The following is a 23,161-nucleotide window of genomic DNA, read 5'->3' as shown; positions in this document are numbered from 1 at the left end:
CGTTCGAATCCAGCAGACACAGAAATTGGTATTTCTTTGTAGATGAAGTCCCGTGTATTGCAGCAGAGAGGAGTCATTGATTTGTTCGTTCAATATCATTCTACATGATGCTGCGTTGAAAACTTTAGTGTTTCATCCTCCTGCCCTTACAGAGGTGGTTTATTGCTGCGGAAATATGAAGATGGCCTATTCTGTGTGGTATGAGGAGAAAGGCTCTCTGCCTCTGAATGGACCTGAGGGAGAATGGAAGATGGCTTTCATCTGTCACACTCTATATAGTGACAGTAACGATTCTATTTCTATACAAAAAAAAAAATCATGGCACGGCTCTCTTCACCTCTTTGAAGGGATGATAGAGGATGTGGGAATGAATGGGTGTGGGAGACATGAAAGGCTGACGTATGATCAAACTGTGAATATAAAAAATTGGAAAGTAAAGTTGACAAGAAATACATTTTAGATCCCAGCCGTACCTGCTTCATATTCAAACACCTGTAGAGACAAGTTTAAGGAAAGTCTATCAAAAAACTGCAGTGTTTCTTGATCATTTGTAACTTTTTCCTTGTCAAACTGTCTTGTCACGACTGAGTGAGCTTGACTGTATTTCTGCAGGGAATGGTGGTGGGTCAGGACCAGTGTGCAAAATACGGGGGGGGGGGTATCAGGGGGTCTCGGACCCTTATCAACACTTAGGACCCCTCGAAGACATCAAAATCTAATTTTGAGGGGGTCTCAAAATTAAGCTAATTATTTAGGCCTACTATTTATCTGTATTGTAAAATTGTATTTTCATATTTAAATATTGAAAGGTGAGGAACAACACAGAAAATGTGACTGACAGTGAACAGGCCGCTGATGTAAGGGTTTGCTGCTGTTCTACAAATGATGTCACTGTATGAACGGTGTTGATATACATGTATATATAGACTGCAGATTGTCAGTATTTTGCTCACTGGTCAGGACCAGGCATGCATGAACACAGGCAGAACAAGACAAGGATGCATGGAAACATCTTCTTCAAATGTATTTATTAATCGACAGAGCGGAGCTTTAACAGAAGAATGATGCAGAGCGACATTCAGTGGAAAATGGTATAAAAAGAATTGACATTGTTTTTAAATGGGTGTCATCAGAGTGTCTCCCCAAACATAATGACATGACTGGACAGGCCAATTGACCATTCGCTCAGCCCTGTCCCTCATAGCTGCTGGGCCTGTCTCGCTTTCAGTTCTCATATGCAGTTTATAAAGATAACAGTGGCAGAATTGCCACTCAGTAAGTTCCAGTATTATTAAGGCCTATTATTAGGTATTATAAGGAAAACTGTAAGATAAGACTAATTTCATTCCAACACAACCCTGTTTAGCTGCTTATCTTACATACGTAGACAAGACAGAAATTAAATTTAGAATTTATTGTTCGTATTTTCAAACATGTTTTTCTTTTTAAGGTTAAAAGAGGCGTTGAGGTCGAGGACTAACTGAAGTGTGTGAACGTAATGCTGTTTCAGAAAACCTGTTTGGCTGGGGTTGCTTAAGACTAAACTTCCCTCAATCCAATAACAAGCACGACAGAGCTGCTAACGTCAGCCTGCTAACTTTTCACCCAGGAGTGGCTACACCACAGTGGATGTGCACTGGGATTTTTTTTTTTTACGTAACACCAAAAAAATGTACCCGAGTTAGTTAATGATCTGCTGATTTTGGTTTTGCTCTTACTACAGCCACATGCACACTGCTTCAGTGTGGAGAGATCCAAAGCTTGACAGACCTGGAGTTGAGCGAACAGTCATTTTTGACAATGAAAAGGAGGTGCTGAGATGTCACAAACACAGTGCACACATTAAATGTCATCAAACTGATGTAATGATCTGACAAACACCAAACACCATGTGGCAAGAGGAGACGTTGGCAAGCGATGTTACAACGTTATCTCGGAATATGGATGATCCACTGGCGTCCCTGCTACAGACACTACAAGTAAACAACCATTAATCTGTGTGTGTGTCCTTTATATGTTTTAACCTTTTTCATCAGGGTCAAGGAAACAGCTTGAACCCTGCTGACCTTCAACAAGCTCCTTTCAGCTACTTCACTGTGCCACACTTACAACCGTCACTAGGATATATGGTCCTTAACCTAAGAGGCGCCATTAAGCTGTGCACAGTAAGGACTCGGGTTAAATGAAAATGTATTACTTCGGTTCCCGTTGCAATCACTCAAGTTTTGATTCAATGACAGCAGGAGGAGGAGGAGGAGGAGGAGGAGGAGGAGGAGGAGGGCTGACAAAAATAGCACCATAGAAAAACAGCCCTGGCCAGTGTAGGTCAGTTTAGCACCAATGTTTTAGCCTGGCAGTTGCAAAAGAGGCTGCTGGGCCCACAGGGTTTGTCCAGGGTCCAGTTGTGACGTTGACATGCTTGCAAAAACACACAAACACCCACACCCACACCCACACCCACACCCACACACACACACAGGCCAGTAAGCATGCACAGGATCAAGATGCAGAAAGAGATTTACTTCTTATAAGCCGGACAAAGACCAAGACACAGATACACAGTCTGGCAAAGCAACATGGGGTTTGTGGACCAACTTATTACTTCTTTAACACCCACACTGCACTCTGCTCAGAGCACGCTCACACATGTACACACACAGATACACAAACGGAAGTAAAGGAAAGAGGGCTGACTGACTGTGCTGACTCGCACTAAATTGCTTCCATTACTGCTACAGGACTGGTTCATACAGTGCACACATCAGTAGGGAACACAAACAGGCACATGGACACAGACACAGTCAGTCTGTATTTACAGGGATGGAGAGAGAGCGGACAACGAGTAAGAGCCTTGGGAAAAAGCACCAATCTAAACATAGCTGAGCATATAATGCCTTTGTCTAAAAGCAGAGAGGCAATTTCACCACTGAACAGGCCTTTGATGAAAACCAATGAACTGTTATCCCTAAGAGTGTAATTTCATCACACACACACACAAAGTGACCACAGTCAGTAAACTGGCTTGACTTTGTTGTCAGTAACTGTATGTCAAATGTGTCCCAGCAAAGCTAGAATAAACACTCGCGGGCCGTAGACGGCTCCTGTTTCACATTCAGTCCGCAATAAATGCCAGCGCTGCACCGCTGGGATCGTACATCTAAAGCACTGATTTTTATCATGCCACCCAAAAATACAGCGGCAGACTGCTGAGCTCTCAAGCCCAGATCAACACGTATACAGTTTTCTCTAAATAAAATGGTACTTTTCTATTTTTCTTTCCCTCTGGCTGGCTGAGTTTATCTCTGGCGTTCAGAGTTCACTGTAGTTCGAGCAGGTATCCTTGTGTACTGCATGTTGGCCCACTGTCTGCACGGTTAACTTTAGATTCTGGTTTCCGGCAGAGTTTCAAGTTTCAAGTCCAACTGAAATCACATTTAGTCATTCTTTTTTGTAGTCAAAAATAATGTTTTTTTTCAAATGTGTTAAAAGGAAAAGGACTGCAAAACTAGGGGGCGCCATCACGAAGCCAAACAATTTAAACTGTAAATTTGTCCCTTTTTGTTTGATTGTTTCTCAAGGGAGATGAAAAATGTGTCTAATTTATTGGACTTTACTACAAACCTAACCTTTTAAAGTTGCACAAAAAGCAGGCGTCTTATTTCTAGCAAGCAACTGTCGATGTTGCCAGCTGAAGTGGCAACTGTTTCTGTCAGATTTTATCAGCTAGCTAGTTAATTCAGCTAATGTTAGCTCCATGAGTTGGTTGATAAATAAAAAGCTCATCATTAAATAACTTTTCTTGGTATCTTTCAGTAAATCATCATCATGTCAGGTTTGCACACGAGAGCTCGACGTGAACATTGGGTTCCCTCTTTTTTCAAAGTTTCAAAGAGCAGCGTCACCTCCCTGCCTGTATTCTAACCTCTCTGCTGTAGGGTGCACATCGTCTAAGAGTTAGAAAACAAAAACGGCCATAAGGTCACAAGCACTCAGTCACACTCATGCACGGACATGCACTGAACAAACATACTCCACATACAAGTTAAAAGAAGCGCAGAGAGTTCGAAGGCAGCTCTTAATCATATATTGATCAATTTATTCATTCTGTCAGGACACGTTTCCCCGTTGTCCCAAAGTCTTACACAAAGAAGTCAATGTGAGATGTCCAATTTGTTTTGACCAGAAAACAGGAAAGAAAGGAAAACCAGTATGTGATCATGAAAACAGACACACATTCAAAGACTGCTCGCCATGACAGCGAGGACACTACATGTTTGCTAACGTTTCATTGGTTTGTTGAGGCCAATTTGATTTGCCAATCACCCATTATATCTCCCAAAGATTTCCCTAATGTACCACTTGAATCTTTAAGTTTTTTTCTTAGATTTACTTGTACCTGGAGGTAAGGGGAGGGGGGGTTAGGGGTACACTTAAAATGTACAAAAATTAATGCAAACAGTACTTTCAAGAGAAAACTTCCTCCTCAGCTTTTGAGGGGCTCCAAAGCCACGTTGAGCAGAACCGCTTGGATGTACAGTAAATGCTTGCATGCACGTTGACACAGGCACTGATGTTGACTTGGTGTCTCACTTTGTGGGTCCTCAGTCAGGAGACAAGAGCATTCTGGGAACTGTGAGCTCTCTCAAACAAGGCAGTCAACAGGATTCTTTTTTAAAAAATGGTCTGTCCATTCACAAATAACCATACAGGATGACCATTTTGGATGCACACGTCTTTCACGGAGGGCAATATGGGCCGGGACAAAAAAATAACATCAGCAAATCCAATAACAAGACTCTCAAGCTCATAATTAGCCTGGTTTCGTTCGTATGGAAATGATAAAAGTAACAGTAACAAATATTTTAACACACAAAAATAGTGGCTTAACTCCAGAACCTTCTGACATCTTCTTACGATACAATACATTACTCTCAATACAGGCTGACCCTACTGTATATTCTGTCCAGAATGGCTCAGCAAGCCAGTGCTGAGAATTCTGGATTAACGTAATAAAATCCAGAAAAAAAACAATCACAAGAAGCACTCAATTAGCTTCTGTTATAAACAAACAAAAAACGAAAGCAGTATACAAATAAAAAAAAAACAACTCCAAGAACAGCAAAACCAAGCACAAGTAGTATGATCTATAATTAAGGCGAGTTAAAATATTGCAGAATAATTTGGCCCCTGTGTCTGAAACAGACTGCCACAACAGTCAAACTCCCTGACTCTTAATCGCTGCAATGATCCAGAGAAGGGAAGGAAGGATGGACTAGAACGAGAACAAAAAGAAAAAAGGTGTGATCCTCTTTGGAGAGAAATTGATTTTATTTGGTTTAGTTTGGTCTCTTCCTCAGGAACGTGTTAAAGGGAACAGTGAGGACCTCCTTTCTCAAAAGAATTCATAATTAAAAAGGGAATTGGAAAGGGATTGAAGATTGGTAATATGATTAACTTGTGTTTATCTGAGACTGTCTATTTTTAGAGTGCAGTATGAAGCGGGGGTGGGGGGCTGGCACCAAGATCAGAAAATATAAAACTGTTGTTTAATCAACAACCTGATATGACAGATGACAATGCAGTGCCCTGTGGGAAGAATGCGTGTCCCCCTGAAAGTCCTCCTTCTGATTAAGGGCAGCCGGGCGAAGAAATAAAAGAGGAATGGGACAGGAAGTCATGTTTCTGAAATACAAAGTGATGCAGACCCTCCTGTTTTTTTGACTGAAGGTCATTTCAGGCAAAGATCCCCCACAAACTGTCCCTCTGCTCCCCTGTTTGTTAAAAAGGCTGGGGGTTAGCGGAGTCTACTTTAAGTCCTGTCGTCACCTTATGTGTGAGGGGCCGCCGACAGGCTGTCTGGCTGTTTCTGCGGGTCTGAACGAAGGTCTCAGATCGCCCAAAAAGGAGGAGGCGTGGCTGTGTGTTTTCACTAAAGATGTCCAAAGTCCACTGTCCTCCTCTGTGAAAGTGGGGGGCCGTCATCCTGTTTTCACCCCGTCTCTTCCGCCACCCTCGCCCCACCTCCTCATCTCGTTGCGATGTTTCAGACCCATTCCTGCATGGAGCGTTTGCAGTACAGTATGTGGCGTGGTGTACCCTTCCTCTTGAACTGCACCACAGTGTAGATCAGCACCAGCAGGCACAGAGCGAGCACGCAGGGGATGACGATGGCGATGGCCTTCACCGTGTTCGCCTCGTTGTCCAGCTCGATCACCACGTCCGAGTTGCCGTCGTCGGCCGGCGGCCGGGCGGGGTCGATGGGCGTCAGCTCGCAGCCCATGAAGTCCTTGAGGATGGAACGCGGGTAGCCCGGCTCCACTCGGAGGAACTGGTTGTTGAACTTCCAGTACTCCTTACCCTTGTAGAAGTAGGTGAAACCTGAGGGAAACAAAGAAGAAACAGAAGCTTGTAAGTGCATTGTTTTCTGTAGTTTTTGAAAAGATTGACCCGCACAGGACAGTGAGACGCTGCTTTTCAGCCTGCTGTTAAGTTGCTCTTCAAAACTTTCGTCAACATTACTTTCCACCACTGATGTTGGTGTTGGAGCCATTTTGGTTCTTTTGGTGGCCAAAACACAATTAAATTATTTCCCCAAAAACATACTAAAATAACTTGATGGACTTTTTCTGGCACGCAGCGTGTCTGCCTTTAAGGTTGCTCATTTGTCTGCCAAGCAGGACAGAGTTCAGCTCACTTTCAACTCAGGGAGAGCGTTTTCTTTCTAATTAAAACATTGAACAAATTTTGCCTTGGGACAGCTGCCTTTCCTAGCATGAGAAAAAAACAACAAGAAAACTGATTGAACTTGAAGTGACGATAACCTGCCAGTAAAACAAGCCTCAACTGTGTCTTGCTGCTCTGCTGCTGAGCCATTGTTTCCGTTTCAGCTCTGTTCAGCTGAGACGTCTCCGACTGGCCCTCAGGACTCATTTTATCGGGTCATAAAAAGAGGAGCCAAAGCCCACAGCTAAGATCACACAACAGCACAACAACCGTCACCGAGGACCAAGCTGCTGTGGTACTTTACAAATCACAAGAGGGATTTTTTTGTTATTTTAACAGGAATGTGAGTCAGTGTTCATTTTTTGATGATGGGTTATTTCACTTGGGAACACTCGTCCCTCTGTGTTCGTGTGTGAGCAATGGGAATGGTTATTTTGTCTTTATTGCTCTATCAAACACTTACACACCCATTCCAGCAAACATGTCGACAATTAATACATTTTAATATAACGATACACATTTTTAAAAAAGGCATAAAAAAGTGGTGAAATGACATTTTGTGCTGTGCCATGACAATAAGTTATTGTAAAAGTGTTTATCTGGGTTGACACTAAACTTTGCTGCTTCCCGTGAGTCACTGTCACTTGTTGGGGGAAATATATGCTGTGTAAAACTGAGCATGACAGCCTGGCTGAATTCTCAAGCCCTCCTCTTCCTCGCTGGCCCCCTTTACACTTTGTGTCTTGCGATCTATTATTCATGCACACTGATAGCAGCAAACCCAATTAAAAGTCCTATCATTGTAATAATTCCTTACTTTTGGTGCTTTCTTTTTGTGTCCAGCAGACTTTGTGCCTACACACCGACATCTTACAACAACTAACTATGAGCAGTAGGAAACCCAGATCATTTTGGGAAAACCACTTACTGGCTTTTTTGCAAAGAGCAGATTGAGCCAGGGAGCGATTAGCTTAGCAAAATAATTAGCTTAGCATAAAGACAGGAAGCTGGGGGAAATAGCTAGCTCACAAATGAACATGTTGTATCTCTTACATTGTGGCTTTTATGGGTTTTAACTATTCAAGGCGCAGTCACTTCCTGGAGTCTCAAAACAGCTACACTATGTAATTCACTTTTTTTTTTAAATTTACATTTTACATTTCAGATTTTTTTTAAACAAATGAAATGCTTGGTCGCTTGGTCCTGCTTCCAGTCTTTATGTTAAGCTAAGCTAATTGCCTCACAGCCCTTAGCTTTATACTTAGCATACAGACATTAGAGTGGTGTCATCGAACTCTGAGCAAGAGAGCCAATAAGAGCATTTCCCAAAATGTTCAATTATTCCTTTCATTTAACTGAATTCCTTTAAAAGAAACGCGCAGAGGTCTTCGATCAGACACTGCAGGTCTTCCATCAAAACCAATTCAGTCTGAATGAGACTAATGAGAGACATGAATAGAAAAGTAATTGATGAGTAGCTTGTTTCATGAAGAGGCACAGCTTGGTCTTCAATGTAGTGGGCAATGAAACACAAGCCCATCTACACACAACACTATTCAAACTCTCATTAAGAGTTCAGCTGAGTGTTGTGATTAGCTGAAGAATTATAACCACTCTTGGGATTTTCTTTTTCTTTCCAACCCGGCGGCAGCTTCTTCCCTACAGTTTATGCAAAATGAAGTGCGACCAAGATCCAGATGAAGCAACAGATAGATGAAGTTGCTGAACACAAACATACAGTGCTGTATGGGGGGGAGGTGAGACAGCCTGAGCTATCGTAGGTCACAGCCAGGTCAGCATCGCCCCGGGGTCCCAGCTCTGAAACGCGTTGCCTCACATACACTATCATCGACGGCAGCAACAACAACAGCGCATTCATTTGTGGCTGCTCATCTGGGTCAATGTTATGAGCACTGCTGACACACATATACGAGCGTGAATACATGCGATGCACACAAACACCCATCATCCCCTTGGGTATCAGTCCACCCTTCATGCTCCGGTTGATGCCCGCTCCACCTGGCCTCACCGGCAGACACGCCCGCCTACAGATCTGGCAGCGGATCCACAGCACAGATGGCCCGAGCGTTCAGCGCCACCTGCCCTGCGTTTTCCAACCCAGGGCGATGCCAAGACCAGACCCAAACCCACCTGGCACAATATATCCAATGGGGAAAGTGTTTCTCCTTTTCACACTATCTCACTGGCCAATGGGTGAGCTCATTGAGAGTTATAAATCCCGCCTTCCCACCCTTGGCGAGGGCCAACTGGCTTAAACCGGAATGAGTGCCCAGCGGTGGTCTTGTCCTTACTTGCTTTCCACAATCCTGCTCCAACTGGGTCTTATAGCACACCGAGCAGGATGGACCGATTATGGAACATTCTGCTTGTGAAACAATAAAAAAAAAAGGCATTTCTGGATAAACTGACCTCTTTTCATCTTTCATTTGCTGTACACAAACACACTGTATCAGTCTATTTCCCCTGATATGGCACGTATGGAAGCGTGCCACTCTCTGAGACTCGGCGTAATAACTGGGGCAAATTTCAATCAATGCTACTCTGGTTTACCTCCCACACAGCGCGAGCCAATGGCTAGCTGAAATCAATGCCGCCTGGCACACGAACCGCACTGTTGTTGCCAAATCAGAATATCGGGCAGGACAAATCGTACCATTGGCTTTGTCGACGAAGGCCCCCTGTGGCGAATCAGGCACACCTCTCCACACTGTGACGGGCTTGGGATAGCCGGGGTCCATGGTTCTCATTTCCTCGTTGTAGCGCCAGTACCTAAACAGGAACAAACGATGAGCCGCAGGAAGACAAAGCACATACGGCATGTCTATGAATGAATGCAGGCTTAAACAGGAGAAATTGACAACAGGTGGTATTTTGTGCTCATATCTCGTATCTAAAGGCTCCTTATCGCTCAGTGTTGTACCCACCTGTCCCCTTTAAAGAAGTAGGTCTTGGCCACATCCTCCCACCACACAGCGGTCTCGATGCTCTGGGCCGGCATGCCGTGGCCAAACTGGGTGATGTCCTTGGGGTATCCATTCTGCAACACAGTGTCCTTAAACACCCAGAACTGCTTCCCTGCACACCAAGAAGGAGAGGGGGAAATAAATTAGAAGGAGAGGGACAAGTAACAGCTGGGATTACCCTCCAGGAGCAACACACGATGAAGGGCAGATTTACAAGGACAGATACAAGCCTTCTAACAAATGGCGGGCAATAACCTGTTGCCTTGTATTACTGTATTTGATGTTGATGTTTCCCTAATTTAAAATAGTACACAGACGTGGTGACAAGTTCTCCTTGCCCTTGCTTGGAGGTACTCTGGGAACTTTTCGGTGCCAGCAAACTGTGCCGGTAACTGCTCAGCTGAGATAAAAAGGAAACAGCAACCGCCCTTGTGGGAAAATTGGCGACCAAAGAGTTGCATTAAAACATTTCGTAAAAGTTTCCTTGGCCCCAGGGAGCCAAACAAATACCTGAACTTGAGGATATTTTTGGGAAGAATGTGATAATGTTTTCTGTTTTTTAGATCCTATTAGATATTGTGGGTTTTTTAACATTGTCCCTCTCGTCCCTTCTTCCTGTGGAGTAATTGGGTTAAGAGTTTTTGACACAGTGTGACCCCAGGAAGTACTTTCCTCCGTCACTAGTGGAGGTGAAGGGTGTACCAGGAGGAAGTGGGTGTGTTACAAGAGAGGGAAAAAAGAAAGAGGTGGAATGACGAAGGTAGAGAGGAAAAACAAAGGATATGGAATAACTCTTTACTGACTCATGTCACACATACAGTTTTTCTTTTTTTTTTATCTTATTATACCCCTTTCCGACAATTTCATTTGACTCATCATTGGAATCAGGACTAAGGCTGTCAACATTCAATATTCCAGGCATGGGAAACACTACTCATCACAAAGACTGCGTGAATATGATAATATCTGTAAAATAGAGATACTTTTCTACACAGCCTTTGGTTAATCTCAGGACTGACAAAAATAAATGTGTCTCTCTTTGGGATCTAAACCCCTCAGGTGGAGAAGTTTTGTTGGGGTAAAGATGGAAACTAAGCAGAGAAAACATGAAAGGGAAAACAAGGATGGTGTGTTTGTGTGACTTTTGCAGATGGATGAAAGTAGCAGAGGATAAATATACACTATGCTACATACTTGTTATCTAACTTTTAGATAAACCCTGACAGAGACCAAAAAAACTCTTTCCTCCTCCCTGGTGTCTGATTGGACACCAGTGACTCTGACAAACCGTGGGGAACTTTTGCAAGGTCAGCTTTAAGATGACCTGCACACTTTTAACAAATACAGGAAATGGGTGTGAAATAAAGCAACATTTGCACTCATTCTCTTGCTTCATAAAGTCTACACATCTGACATCTAACCTTAAAGAAGTAGTTACACCACACAGCTGAGGCGAAGGAGGGTGATTTATGGATGGAAAGGAGGAAGGAACAGTAGGACAGAGTGTTGGCTGGAATGTAGTGGCCTCTTTTTGGAAAGGAAATTCCTGTCATTTCACCTCTTTCTCTTACTGTACAGTGCTCCCCTCACTATGGGTCGCACCTCTTCTGGCCCTGACACACACACACACACACACACACACACACACACACACACACACACACACACACACACACACACACACACACACACACACACACACACACACACACACACACACACAGAGTTCAATTAGATTCACAAAACAACAAAACCTATCCCATCTCTCTCTTTGCTACACACAAAAAAGGGATTCTCCTCACATTTTTAAATCTATTTTTGTTTTTTTAAATAGGAGTCAACTCGCATAGCCCTCCACATAAAAGTCTGGCTTCATCTTCTGAGCTGCGAGGGCTGCTTTGATGTAGTGGCGGCTTCGGCATCTGCTGCAGTGTAACAACTAATCCCCCGCTTGCCCTCAACAGTGTATGAAGAGTGTTATGTAGGATGAAGATTTGTTCCAAAAAGAGACCCCCTCCTCCTTAAAAAGGCCACACACACCCACAAACACATACAGTACAGCCAAATGAAGCGCACATGTTCATGTGTGTACTGAAATTATTATGCACAATCATATGCACACATGCAAATGTGAGTGACCGTAAGGTAAAATTGATCGACTTTTCCATGATTTTGTGAATGACCTAAATCTTTGTTCCTAATTTGTAGATGTTTTTTTTTATTAAAGGGGTAAAAAGTGCAAGGAATGTGGGTAAAAAAAATTGCAATCAAAAATCCAGGCCTGTCCAACTTTGAATTTTTCCGCCTGCTAAAACAGTGCTCATGGGGCTCTTACAGCAGTGATACTCGCTACCTCAAGAGTTCAGTGGGCGGTTTATATTTTTAACCTTTACAAAACTACAAACTCAAGAGTAAAAGTGTAACGAATTAATTAAACAATATGTTTGTCTTAGCAGAAGCTGCAAATGTTAGCATGTCCGGCTAACTAGCTTACTACCTACAGCCGTAGCCTATTTCCAAAGGCAAGGAGCATATTGTTATCTTACTACTTCATTACGTTGGATTATAGGTTACAGTACGTTACCTTGCCTGGGACATGTAGCTTTTAGAAATATGTATATAGTTTGTAGCCACAATATTTTAGACTCCTTTTACAGGGGTCTTGTTTCAAACAAACCAGAAGCAAACATTAATAAAGTCAGCTGCAGATTGCAGTTTTCAACCAACTGAGGGAGTTTTAGCGTTTGCATTAGTTGACACTTGCTAACGACTGCTGATCAAATCTGCTAGCATCAGCCGTCATGTCAGTCGACACAATTCACATTCCTCGCCACACCCAATGTTTTCCATTTTGAGTGGTAAATCTGCCACCATTTTCATAGCAATGGTCAAAATGAAAAGCTTGATAGAACAGTAACTAAGTGTTCAGGTGGAGGATGTGGGCAGGACATTTTACAGTTCAAATAAACTTCACTGCTCTCTGAGGAGAAACGTACCTCAAACAGATCTTTGGCAACTCTCATAATGTACTTGCCAACACCGACCTAATATCGGCATATTGGCCGGGCCAATTTATCGGTCTAGCTTTAAACTCAAATAACACACTCTCAGACATGTCCGCATGAGGCAAAGGAGACAAGCACCTCTGTCTGTCCTCTGACACAAAAACCAATGCCAATCAAGCACTGATTGGACCCTACCTCCCAGGAGGAAAATGCATATTGACGTATAGATGTTGCTGCATGTGTAGGGTGCCTTTGTGTAACCCTGCTACTGATTTGATTAATTTAATTAGAGTGTATAATGCAACCTCTTACCATGTGATTTAGATTAATCAAACAGTTATATATTTTACATATAGTGTAACTCTTCATAATGTGTCTGCAAGCTGTCATCGAGCTGTGAATGACATTCAGTCTGACTAGCAAAGCTGACAACAGGCTCGATTCTACGGTTGCATATAATTTTCCCACGACATTCTTGACTTTCATATCCAGAATGGAAACAGGGAAACTTACTCAAAATTGGCACAAAGCTGAATTGTAGGGTTGAAGAACACATGCTGAACCTATCTCTAATGTATACCAGGGGTGTTTGCTTGCTGACCTGCTCTGTGAGGCCTTAACAGCACTAAGGTAATCAGTGTCTCAGCCATGACTTTATTGTAAACTCAACTCTAAAGCCTCCATCTGTGCATTTATTTTAGGAGAACTCATCAGGCGCTGTTAGCGGATATTCAAAACGGCTGGTTGGACAAGGACCTGGAGTGCTGCATTTTGTTTTCTGACCAACTTTCTTCCTAATTTTTTTACTCCAAATGGGGACAGACAGAAAGAAGGCCTTCTGGGAAATCAGCCGTGCGTGTTCAAATGAAAAATGGCATTCTGTTAGCATGAATTTTCTAAATGTGTTTGCAATCCCGTTGCCACCCAGCCCAGTAAAGATGGCAGGGTGGGGGATAAAACGCCGAAGTCAAACACGGGACCAGCAGTCTGCATTTCCAGGAATTGTTTGGCGCTGAAAATAGAAATGGGTCTGAGTGAAGATTTGTAGTTTTTATCCCAGCAGACGTTCATTGCGTCCCTACGTCTCCTCTCATCAACACCCTCTCTCTCCTCCTCTCTGGAGTGTATGCAAATAGGAGTTTACAGGATTGCTATGTTTGTTTGCTGTTTCTTTTAAGTGGCTTTTCGGCTTTAAACATAATTAGCTTTAAATCTCCGTGTTTTGGGGCTAGCTTAGTCTAGATTTGAATATGCAGACAAATCTCTTCTGAAAGGTAAAAAAAAATCGAAATCATGGATCATCAAACACTGACAGCAAGTATTGAATCTATTTGTCACATGCCCTGACAGTGATTTCCAAGAGTTATGCATACTAATTATGTTAAGCTACAGTTGAAGATTTAAACTAAAACATATCACTACCAGCACCACTAAACTTACCACCAGCATTATTAAAAGTCAAAACTGGCGGATTATGGATTAGGATTTTCCAACCAAGTGAGCAAAACATTGCTTTAATCTTCCACAGATTTACATTGAACTCACACACACACAGATAAGATCAAGGCAGTTCTTTGAGTGAGCATGATAGCATACAGCAGCTATTAAAGATAAAAAACGTGTGTTTGTTTCTAAATACAGACACACGTAGGAAACACATGCTGAATACTAAAAAGACATCTGCATACAGTTTATACAAAAAGACAACATGACAGCCGTGTACATAGAACATATCTAGGAAGTTCCTGTGGATGAATGACACACAAGATAGATAACATGAAAAGCAAACGTAAACCAGGATGGTACAGACACAATATTTGGATTGGATGAAGATGAATCAAAGCTTTTATGATGTGCCTCTGATGGGAAAGCACTTTACACAACAGTGACGATGGTGGGGAAGCACGCAAGCTCACCTTTGAAGAAGACAAACTTGCCCTCGCTGTTCTCGTAGACGGCATCTATCTTGGGCGGCAGGCCCCTCCAGAAAACGCTGATGAGCATGGGGTACCCTGGCATTACAGAGTTATCTCTCACCCGCCAAAACCAGTGGTCCTGAAAGAGAGCGAAGGACGATGTTAGGAAACAGAGAAGAGCACGATCAATGTCAAACATGATTCAAGGGTTCATTTAGCGTCTTCTGTGGCCCTGGGGGAGTTGTCCAAAAGGGTTTATTTTAGGAGACAAGGAGGGTCAGATTAAAATGCTACTAAAGTGCATTATGGGAAATGACTGCAATTTCAAGTGCAATCCTAAATCACTGGAGTAGCCCTTTAACCAGATGGTTCAAATGTACATCTGGTTAAAGGGCTACTCAGTCCTCATTCTTAAAGTCGTCTCTCTTGTGAAACCAAAACATGCCATTTGAAAACACTTCCAACCAACTATATCTGAGGTTCTCAACGTCCGCACAACATTTGGAGTGTGTGGCCTAATGGGACAGTAATGATGAAAGTAGGAAAACATTAGTTTGCATAAAATATTTCTTATGTGAAAGTTTGAATTTCTTAAAGGTTTCTTGACACCAAACAACAAACTGTTCTGAACCAGGAAAAAATATATAATGAATTCTGCATATTGTAACACAGTTGGCAGTAAATGACAACATGATAGCGGTGAATTCAGGCCAGCTCCTTGATTTCCCACTTTTACAACAAGGCCTGTTGGCTGCTGCTTTGATAGCCCTCATGCCTTCAAGGTCCACATATACCTTCTCAAGTTGCCTTGAAAGCCTGTGAGACCGTCGCTATGCACGCAGAACTCGAGGAACATACTGGGAAAACCATCAAGTAACAGGGGCAAAGTGATAGCCAGGAGCTTTATGAGAAGCCAAGAGTCTCTGATTTCCTTCAAAAGGGGAGGAGGGTGGAGGGGAGAACGTGAGCGCGGCCAAGTGGAAGGTGTGTCTTTTTGATGTTGGATGAAACTTGATGACAGAGGGAGGCAGGGGGGGGACCCAGCTGTGAAAGCCATTAGGATTCAGCGAGATGTCCCACCCTTTGGCAATGAACGGCCAATTGCGTCTCCTGAGCGCTCAGGCCAAAAAAGCCTGACCTCATAGCGAGGGACGCAGAGAGAGGAGACAACACATCATCACACCCTGCCTCATTCACAGTGAAAGCTAAATAAACAGCCCATTTATCAAACACTCTCTCCGCTGCTCTCGTTCTCTTTCTCTGTCTAATCCAATTGTTTCTCTGGGACTCTCCTCTCTCCCTGGACTCTTCCTCCTCTTTCTTTTCATTTCCCCTCATTGCAATTCCCCTTCTCTTCCTCTCTCCCTCTCTCGCTCTATACCTACTGCACTCCATAGATTTACATTGTTCAGCATTTTCAACAGTACATGGCCCGGCCATTGAAAACAGATCAAACTGTGAAATCCGACCCATTTGAATCCTTTTGACTTTATAAAAGTGAAAACGTCCCACTCCCACTCTGAAAATAAAGCTCAGGCGAGCAGACTTCACTTGTAGAAAACTTCAGCCGGCACTTGGCAATTACAGGAATGTCTAGAACAATCACAACAAGTTTAGTTAGCACAAGTTGGAAATATTATACCTCAAATTGTTCATGTTCTCCGCTTTGAGAGAAAGGGCAGTGCAGGGTTTGTCACGCATACTGTCTCGTGGCGCGTGATAATACATGCAGAGCAATAAGAATAAGAATTACCATAAGCTCTCTATAGGAATATAAATTCCGGACCGCTCAAATGCATTAACAAACTGTCCCTACCGATGATTTTTTGTCAGTGTCAACGAGTTTGTGAAGCGGAACGGAAACTGCAGAAATTGCCCTGCCAACGACTCTGCAGAGAGTTCTATGAGCTCAAACTTAACACTGTGCAACACATCACTGTACTGCAGGAGATTACAAAACAACTTTCACCTGCAGAACAGATAAATGATGGTAACTACTTTGCAATTAATTCATACTTAAATGACCAGCTATTTGTACATAGATGAAGTGATGAGAACATGACTTCATGGGTGCCCTACTGTAAGATTATTGTGAAAGACAACTGGCAAAACCCATTGTGCAAACATAAAGGACATGGAAGGATTACTGAGCAGGCCTACGGGGAACAGGCCCAGGGGACAAAGGGGTCTGGTGGCCCCTGGGCCAGAGCTGTATGTGACTGTAAACGTTTCTTGTTGGGAAGTCAATCAAACGACTGAAAGAGACTCAAAATGACTACAAAGAGATGCAAAATGAACACAAAGAGATCGGGATAGGGGTGAAAAACGCATAGCACCACAATGACAAGTGGAGACAATGAAGATGCATGGAAACAACTTTGTTCTCAATGTTTCCATCTTTGTCCTTAATAAATGAAAAAGTCAGGTCAGGTCCAACTCTAACAATGAGGTCAAACCTAAAACCTTGTCATCGCCGACATCCAGGTCAACCGTGGGTGAGCATCTGCCGCTGCCATGTGTGTGTTTGTGTAAGTGGAGAGGTGAGAATATGACAGACAGTGGTGTTAGGATGACAGTGTTGCTGGCCTCTCACTCGTTTAATGTGATGCACACACTCGCTCGGCTTGGCTCAGAGCACCATGCAGGTGTAAATGATTCAGAGGGATGAGGATTAGGGCTGAAGCCTGAGATCCCGGTATCTATCAGGATTTTATATCACTATTTTTCACTGAGGAAAAGAACTGCAGAAGGAGTTGTGTATTTGTTTTTTGCATTTGTATTTTGTTTTCTTATGTGCTGAAAGCTACCTCATAGACTGGAACAAAACGTCTCCAAACCACATTAACATAACTGCAACTGTTGTAATAAGCACTGGTTCAACTTTTCAACCTGCAGCTGTTTCTTTCCATTACTGCTCACTCTCATATGGCAGCTTTACAGTTTATATGTGTGGCAAGATGTTCTAATCTAATAAATGTGAGCAGAGTACAATATGCAGGCGGTTAAATCAGACATGTAAGCTTCCATCCACCAAAAATTTGAGTGCCGAGTGTGTTCAACCAGTGAAATAATGTTAGAACAAAACGAAGAATGTGGGTTTCTTGAGAATATAAGTCATATATTCCAGGGAGGTAATAATTGTAAAACACCCTCATCCCTAATAAGGTTCAGAGCAGTGTGTAGAGGACAGCTATGTCCACCACAGAGAAGATCACAGAGAAGATCAGCCCTGTATGCCCCATGTATCCTCCGAGCCTCCCTCATTTTACACTCGGAGGGGTAACGCTTATGTTTAGAGAAATAGCACGACATTATGGGACATTATTTGCATTCTTGCTGAGAGTTGAGAAGATTGACACCACTCATGTCTATACTGTAAATGTGAAGCTAGGGCCAGGAGACGGCTAGCCTAGCTTAGCATAAAGGCCGGAAGCATGGGAAAACAGCTGGCCTGGTTTTACATATTTCTTGGTGTACGGACTGAACCAAAATAAGTAGTAAAATTTAGAGGTGCTGGTAAGTGGACAGGCTAGCTGCTTCCCTTTGCTTCCAGTCTTAATGCTAAGCTAACTGTCTCCTGGCTGCAGCTTCATATTTAATGTAGATGGTATCGTTCTTGCTCTTTGTGTTTCTAACTCTGTGTAGGCTGTTTAAGAATCTTATAACATCTGAAAGAGACTCATCAATACTGTAATTAGCATTTTTTTTAAAAATATACTGTATATTTGACTTCTTTTTAAAGTATTATTATTAGGTGGCATTAAAAAGTCTTCTTCTGAGTGCAATCAGACACCCTACGACTGCAGGACTCTTTCCTCCAAGTAAAAGAAAGGAGAAAGATCCTGAGAAGAGTGGACAGCTCACTGCCCACTCGGCCACTGTGTTCTCATTAATGGATGTCGGAATCAAAGCATGTCTCCAACATCAGTGGCCAAGTGGCCAATCCTGAACAGCAAGGCACCCTTCGGCATCCCAGAATCCACTGCTCCAAATCTGTCCACATCAAGGAAGGAAGCTCTCTCTGTCCTTGTGAGTGAACTTAGGACAAGTGGAGAGGAGGAGGGACATGGGAGGGTGGCACTTTCCTTTATTATAGGCTGTCTCAGGATGAGAGTCAGGCAATGGACTGATGGGGGAAGTGTGTTTTTTCTCTATTATACCTGACTGTAGGCAGTGCAAGAGGCTCTGATTGCATCTCTGCGATGGTCTGCAGCTACTACAAGCTTTTGAGCAGGCAAACCATGCATCATAATCAGGCACTATTAAATGAGAGCAGAGGTAAACTCAATAAAATGACTTTCAAGCGTTCAACCATTGATCCTAACAACAACCATTCCTGAATCAATGCTTTCCAAAATATGTTTTCTTTTATGCTTTCACATAAAGTTGTAGTGAACTGTGGACCTTTAAAAGCCTTTGAATGACTTTAAATGGCTGTAGAGAATATGGAAGTCAATAGAAAAACTCAATTTCTCTCTTGAAATGAAAAAGAACACAAGAAGTTTTAGTCTGAGTAGGTAATTTCCCTTCTTGTAATGTGTGTCCTTGTGATGATTTTCAAAATTATTGTTCTATGTAGAAAACAAATCAAGAGAAGTATGTTTTAGGGAATGTTGGGCCAAAAGCCCTGCTTGGACGTTCTGGCTCTACAAACTGACAAGATATCGGCGAGCCATAAACTCAAATCCAGACTTCTAAATGTCTACTGGGTTATATGTCCATATTTTACTACACTCCGAGCCTGATGGGAAATGAGCGGACTCTTTAAAACTTGCTGTATGGTCACTTTGCAGTACATTTTTAATACAGTGGGAAAAAACTGGTTGTAGTAATGCCTGAGAAAAGCAGTGTTCATGTACGCACACATGCATGTACATGAATGAGCAATTCTATGTCTCTAATGGAACACCATATGGTTTGAGGGTTCATTGAAAGTTGAGTGCCTGCAATCATAAAAGTGGTAGCTGTGTAATTTTAGTGAGGCATTTACTGGTGACACCAGATCTACAGGGCCATACACAGTCATCTGTGAACCTGAAACGACCCTCTGTCACCGCGCTGGAGAGAAAAATGATCGACCGTAAAAATACCACCTTAACAAGCATGACTCCTAACCTGCCTTTGTAGATTAACGTGCCTCGAATAAATCAGGCACTTCTCAGCACTGTGGGGAACAATACATTCAAAAACCTATATGTTTAGAGCATTTTACCTTATTATACCTACTATGCGCCTGTAATAGTTCAGCAGCGGATCCATTCAGAAAACGTAGAAAGCACACGTCTGATGTTCCTATCATTCTTTCTCTTGATTTAATCAAAATAGTCTGAAAGACGACTACCATCTGTCAGTCTGCCTTGCTTATTCAGCTTCAATCCAAAACTTGGAAGGTATAACAGCAAAAGTATTAACCTTTGACCTCCTTTATTGGTAACGGCAACATTATCGCTGAAGTTAAAGGGGCACTGCACCGATTTTACACATGACGCTCAGTTTACATGTCACAAGGATTATTACTCTGCCTGTAAAAAGAAACAGTTGTACAATGTCTTCTGGGGCTTTTAAAGCAGCTTTCCCAAGTTTGGAATAATAACCCTGATGCATCGGCTCGAGCTTTACAGCGTTACAAATTGGAGGTGTGGGGTTTGAAAGAAGTGTAGGATCCAGCGTTTTCGAAGGTTGACCAATACTAAGGATTAAAAGTCTCAATATCTTTGCCTCTTCTGCCTCTAGTGTGTTCCCCAACTAGAAGTGCAATGCCAAATTGGCAATTTGTTACACTACTTGTTATTTTATTACCTGAAAAACTTCTAAATCAAGCTCTAATATGGAATAAATTTGCCTTCATGACTGCATACATGGATGCAGGGGCCTGTCCTAGTGCACATAATTAATGTGACTAACTTCAGCTGAGAAGAGGCTCTAAAAGTCTAGCACAGGGAAAAAAAACTTTTGTTGAAACTTCCCGGCATCCTAAAATGTTTCTATTTTTATGTAAATGGTTGTGGAGGCAAATGTACAAATCTGTAGACTTCAAAATGCTTTCAAAGGCAGGCAACAAGCATGCAGAAGTAGTCTTCAGAGATGTGGCCTGAATGAGGGCTCTTCTGTAAACATACAAGTGTATGTATGCTTGACCATGATACTCCTTTCTTTGCCCCAAATGAATGCTGACAATGTGGATCTAAATGTTTGGTTTTTGTATTGCGAAAGCCTAACACAGGTCATAATTTCTGTAAGTAAGAGTAAGCATGATGAATCACTTTCAGTCAAAGACTATTACGTTTCAACAGTATAAATGCTGTTTTTGCTTCATAGAAAAGCTCAGTGCCTCTGGTGTGTTTCACCAGATACACTCTCGTAAAGTCTTCTCTCTAAAGCCCCCTACTTTACATCGTTGGACCACCTGTGGACCTCGGGGGCCGTGAAGCTGCTGAGATCTCTGCTATAATGACTTGGCATCGACTTGACTCTGCTCTTCCAAAACAATCAAGTGGGGACGGTGAGTATAGCCAAGCCGTTCAGGCCAAATGGACCTACAGCGTGAAGTAACCAAGCAGACAATCACTCAAATAATCCCAAAAAAAAAGAAGAAACCACCCTTATAAATGACAGTAACAAGAGACAAAAACTCAAATAAAACTGAAGCACAAGCTGTAAATCATTCCTATTCTGTCAGCCATCATTTTAACCAGTCTTCAGTCTAAAACATAGACCTTGGCATGCTCTAAAGGGAATATATCAAGCTCTGGAGTAATACAAACATCTCTAATTATGATTCATCCACCAGGAGAGAAGAAAGCACTAACATGATACCTCAGTCTTCACGGAGAAAAACTGGCACATCACTCACGGAGAATCAAGAAATATGAGGACCACCTGCTCCTCCTGTGAAACACGCTTACAGAGCGAATCCCAGTCAAACCTGTGATCCCTTATTGATTTCACTTCGCTAAATACATGTGATTCACTCGCCGAGACGTGGCTCATGCAAAAAGGGTGAGCAAATCATCATGAGTCACAAAGTTACCGGTGGTCTTAATGATGTGAATGCGGTGGATTTACAACCGCACTCAACATGTGTCCTGTAACAAATCATCTCGCTCCTCTGTACCTTTTGAGAAATGTGAGCTGGTAGTACTACTGAAGGCCAACAGAGAGAAACATTTATCACAGCCTTCAAAATGAACCAAAAAGCCCCCTTCACGTCAGTGGTGATGCCCGCTAAAGCCAAGCAATTACAGCTACTTCTGCTTATGTAGCTCGCAATCATAAACTTCACCGTTTTCATTTTTGTTTTCATATTACACGGAATTCTAAAATCTGGCTTAAATTTTGGATTACAGACACGTCTGATTATATCCTTTCCATGTCGGTTGTTTTTCTGAGTTCCACTTGAATGCATTACTGAAGATACACACTGCCATACCGCATTGCCCCTTTACTTAGGGGTCAATCATGTACATTTCATTTACAGTATTAATTGGAAAGCTGGCTGTAATAAGTTGAGAGACATGGGTGGCCCCTGTGGATCGGCTTTTAAAGAGTGCTTAGAGACTCATTTAGCACACAAGTCTAAGAAATGTGGCAGTTTTTACTATAAACTAAAATGAAGCTGTATGAAAATTCATACATAAGGTTTCTAAAAACATACTTTGTTTTCTTAAATTGTACAATGGTATAAGTGCCATCAAAAGAAACAACAGCAATTGTATTCAGATTGAACCCAGCAAACCATGTAGTTGTTTGTTGTTCCTTTACTCTCAGTCGCTGAAGAGCTGCTCTCTGGCCACAAAACATCACATCTCAGCAACTCAGGTATTATAGAAAATATTAATTGTAAGTGCGTCCTGGTGGCCTCGTGGTTAAAGCACATAATAAAACTGCAATGCTCCTTGTTCGATTCCAGCTGGAGGGAACATTTATTTTAGTAATAGCGCTCTCTCTCTCTCTCTCCACACATTTCCTGTCTTTCTCTACAACTATCAAAAATAAAGGCAAAAAAAAGTCAAATCATACATGTGAGTGGGACAGTACACAGCACTCATTACATTTGGGGGTAATGTCTTATTTTCGTGTCACAAATACATGGATGCAGTGTAGACAGCAGACTCATACACTTCAGGTTTTGTTTTTACAATACGACGATCTGTCAGATTGGATGAGGAACTACAGGAGATGAAGGGTCATTTTTCCAGCTCTGGCACGGCACCAAAACAAAGAGATGCCTATCTGACGCACGGGTCAAACTAACAAAATCCTTAAAAATAAAAGAGTCTGTCCAGCAGCTGATAGTTGTTGTTGATGGTTGTACTGCCTCTGAAAAATGAATTGATTTTAGTAAATAAAAACATGTTAGCGTTAAACAACACAACGCTCCCAAATTTCAAACCCACAGACACACTAGAAGAGTTTTAGAGCCCACTGGCCTTGTATCCTTCACTTCCTAAACTCATAAAAAAGGTTGGCTGATTGCTGAACGTCCTTTTTGTCTCCATAGTACCTCTGAGCACCGCCGCAATCCCATGATCCT

General features: G+C 42.4%; 1 protein-coding gene across 2 annotated transcripts in view; it reads right to left on the bottom strand.

The window, feature by feature from the left end:
- Positions 1–6,043: 6,043 nt before the first annotated feature.
- The window catches only part of LOC139304671 (matrix metalloproteinase-16-like), a 64,313-nt gene continuing 47,195 nt past the window's right edge, over positions 6,044–23,161 (bottom strand). For both annotated transcript variants that reach the window (XM_070928590.1, XM_070928591.1), the window contains exons 7-10: positions 14,629–14,767; positions 9,669–9,819; positions 9,398–9,513; positions 6,044–6,378 (exon numbers count right to left, since the gene is read on the bottom strand). In XM_070928590.1, coding sequence (XP_070784691.1) covers positions 6,044–6,378; positions 9,398–9,513; positions 9,669–9,819; positions 14,629–14,767 — 741 coding nt within the window. The remainder of the gene's footprint in view (positions 6,379–9,397; positions 9,514–9,668; positions 9,820–14,628; positions 14,768–23,161) is intronic.

Source organism: Enoplosus armatus, chromosome 21 (genome assembly GCF_043641665.1).
Source record: "Enoplosus armatus isolate fEnoArm2 chromosome 21, fEnoArm2.hap1, whole genome shotgun sequence".
NCBI classification, from domain to species: domain Eukaryota; kingdom Metazoa; phylum Chordata; class Actinopteri; order Centrarchiformes; family Enoplosidae; genus Enoplosus; species Enoplosus armatus.
This window is presented reverse-complemented; position numbering and strand designations above follow the sequence as displayed.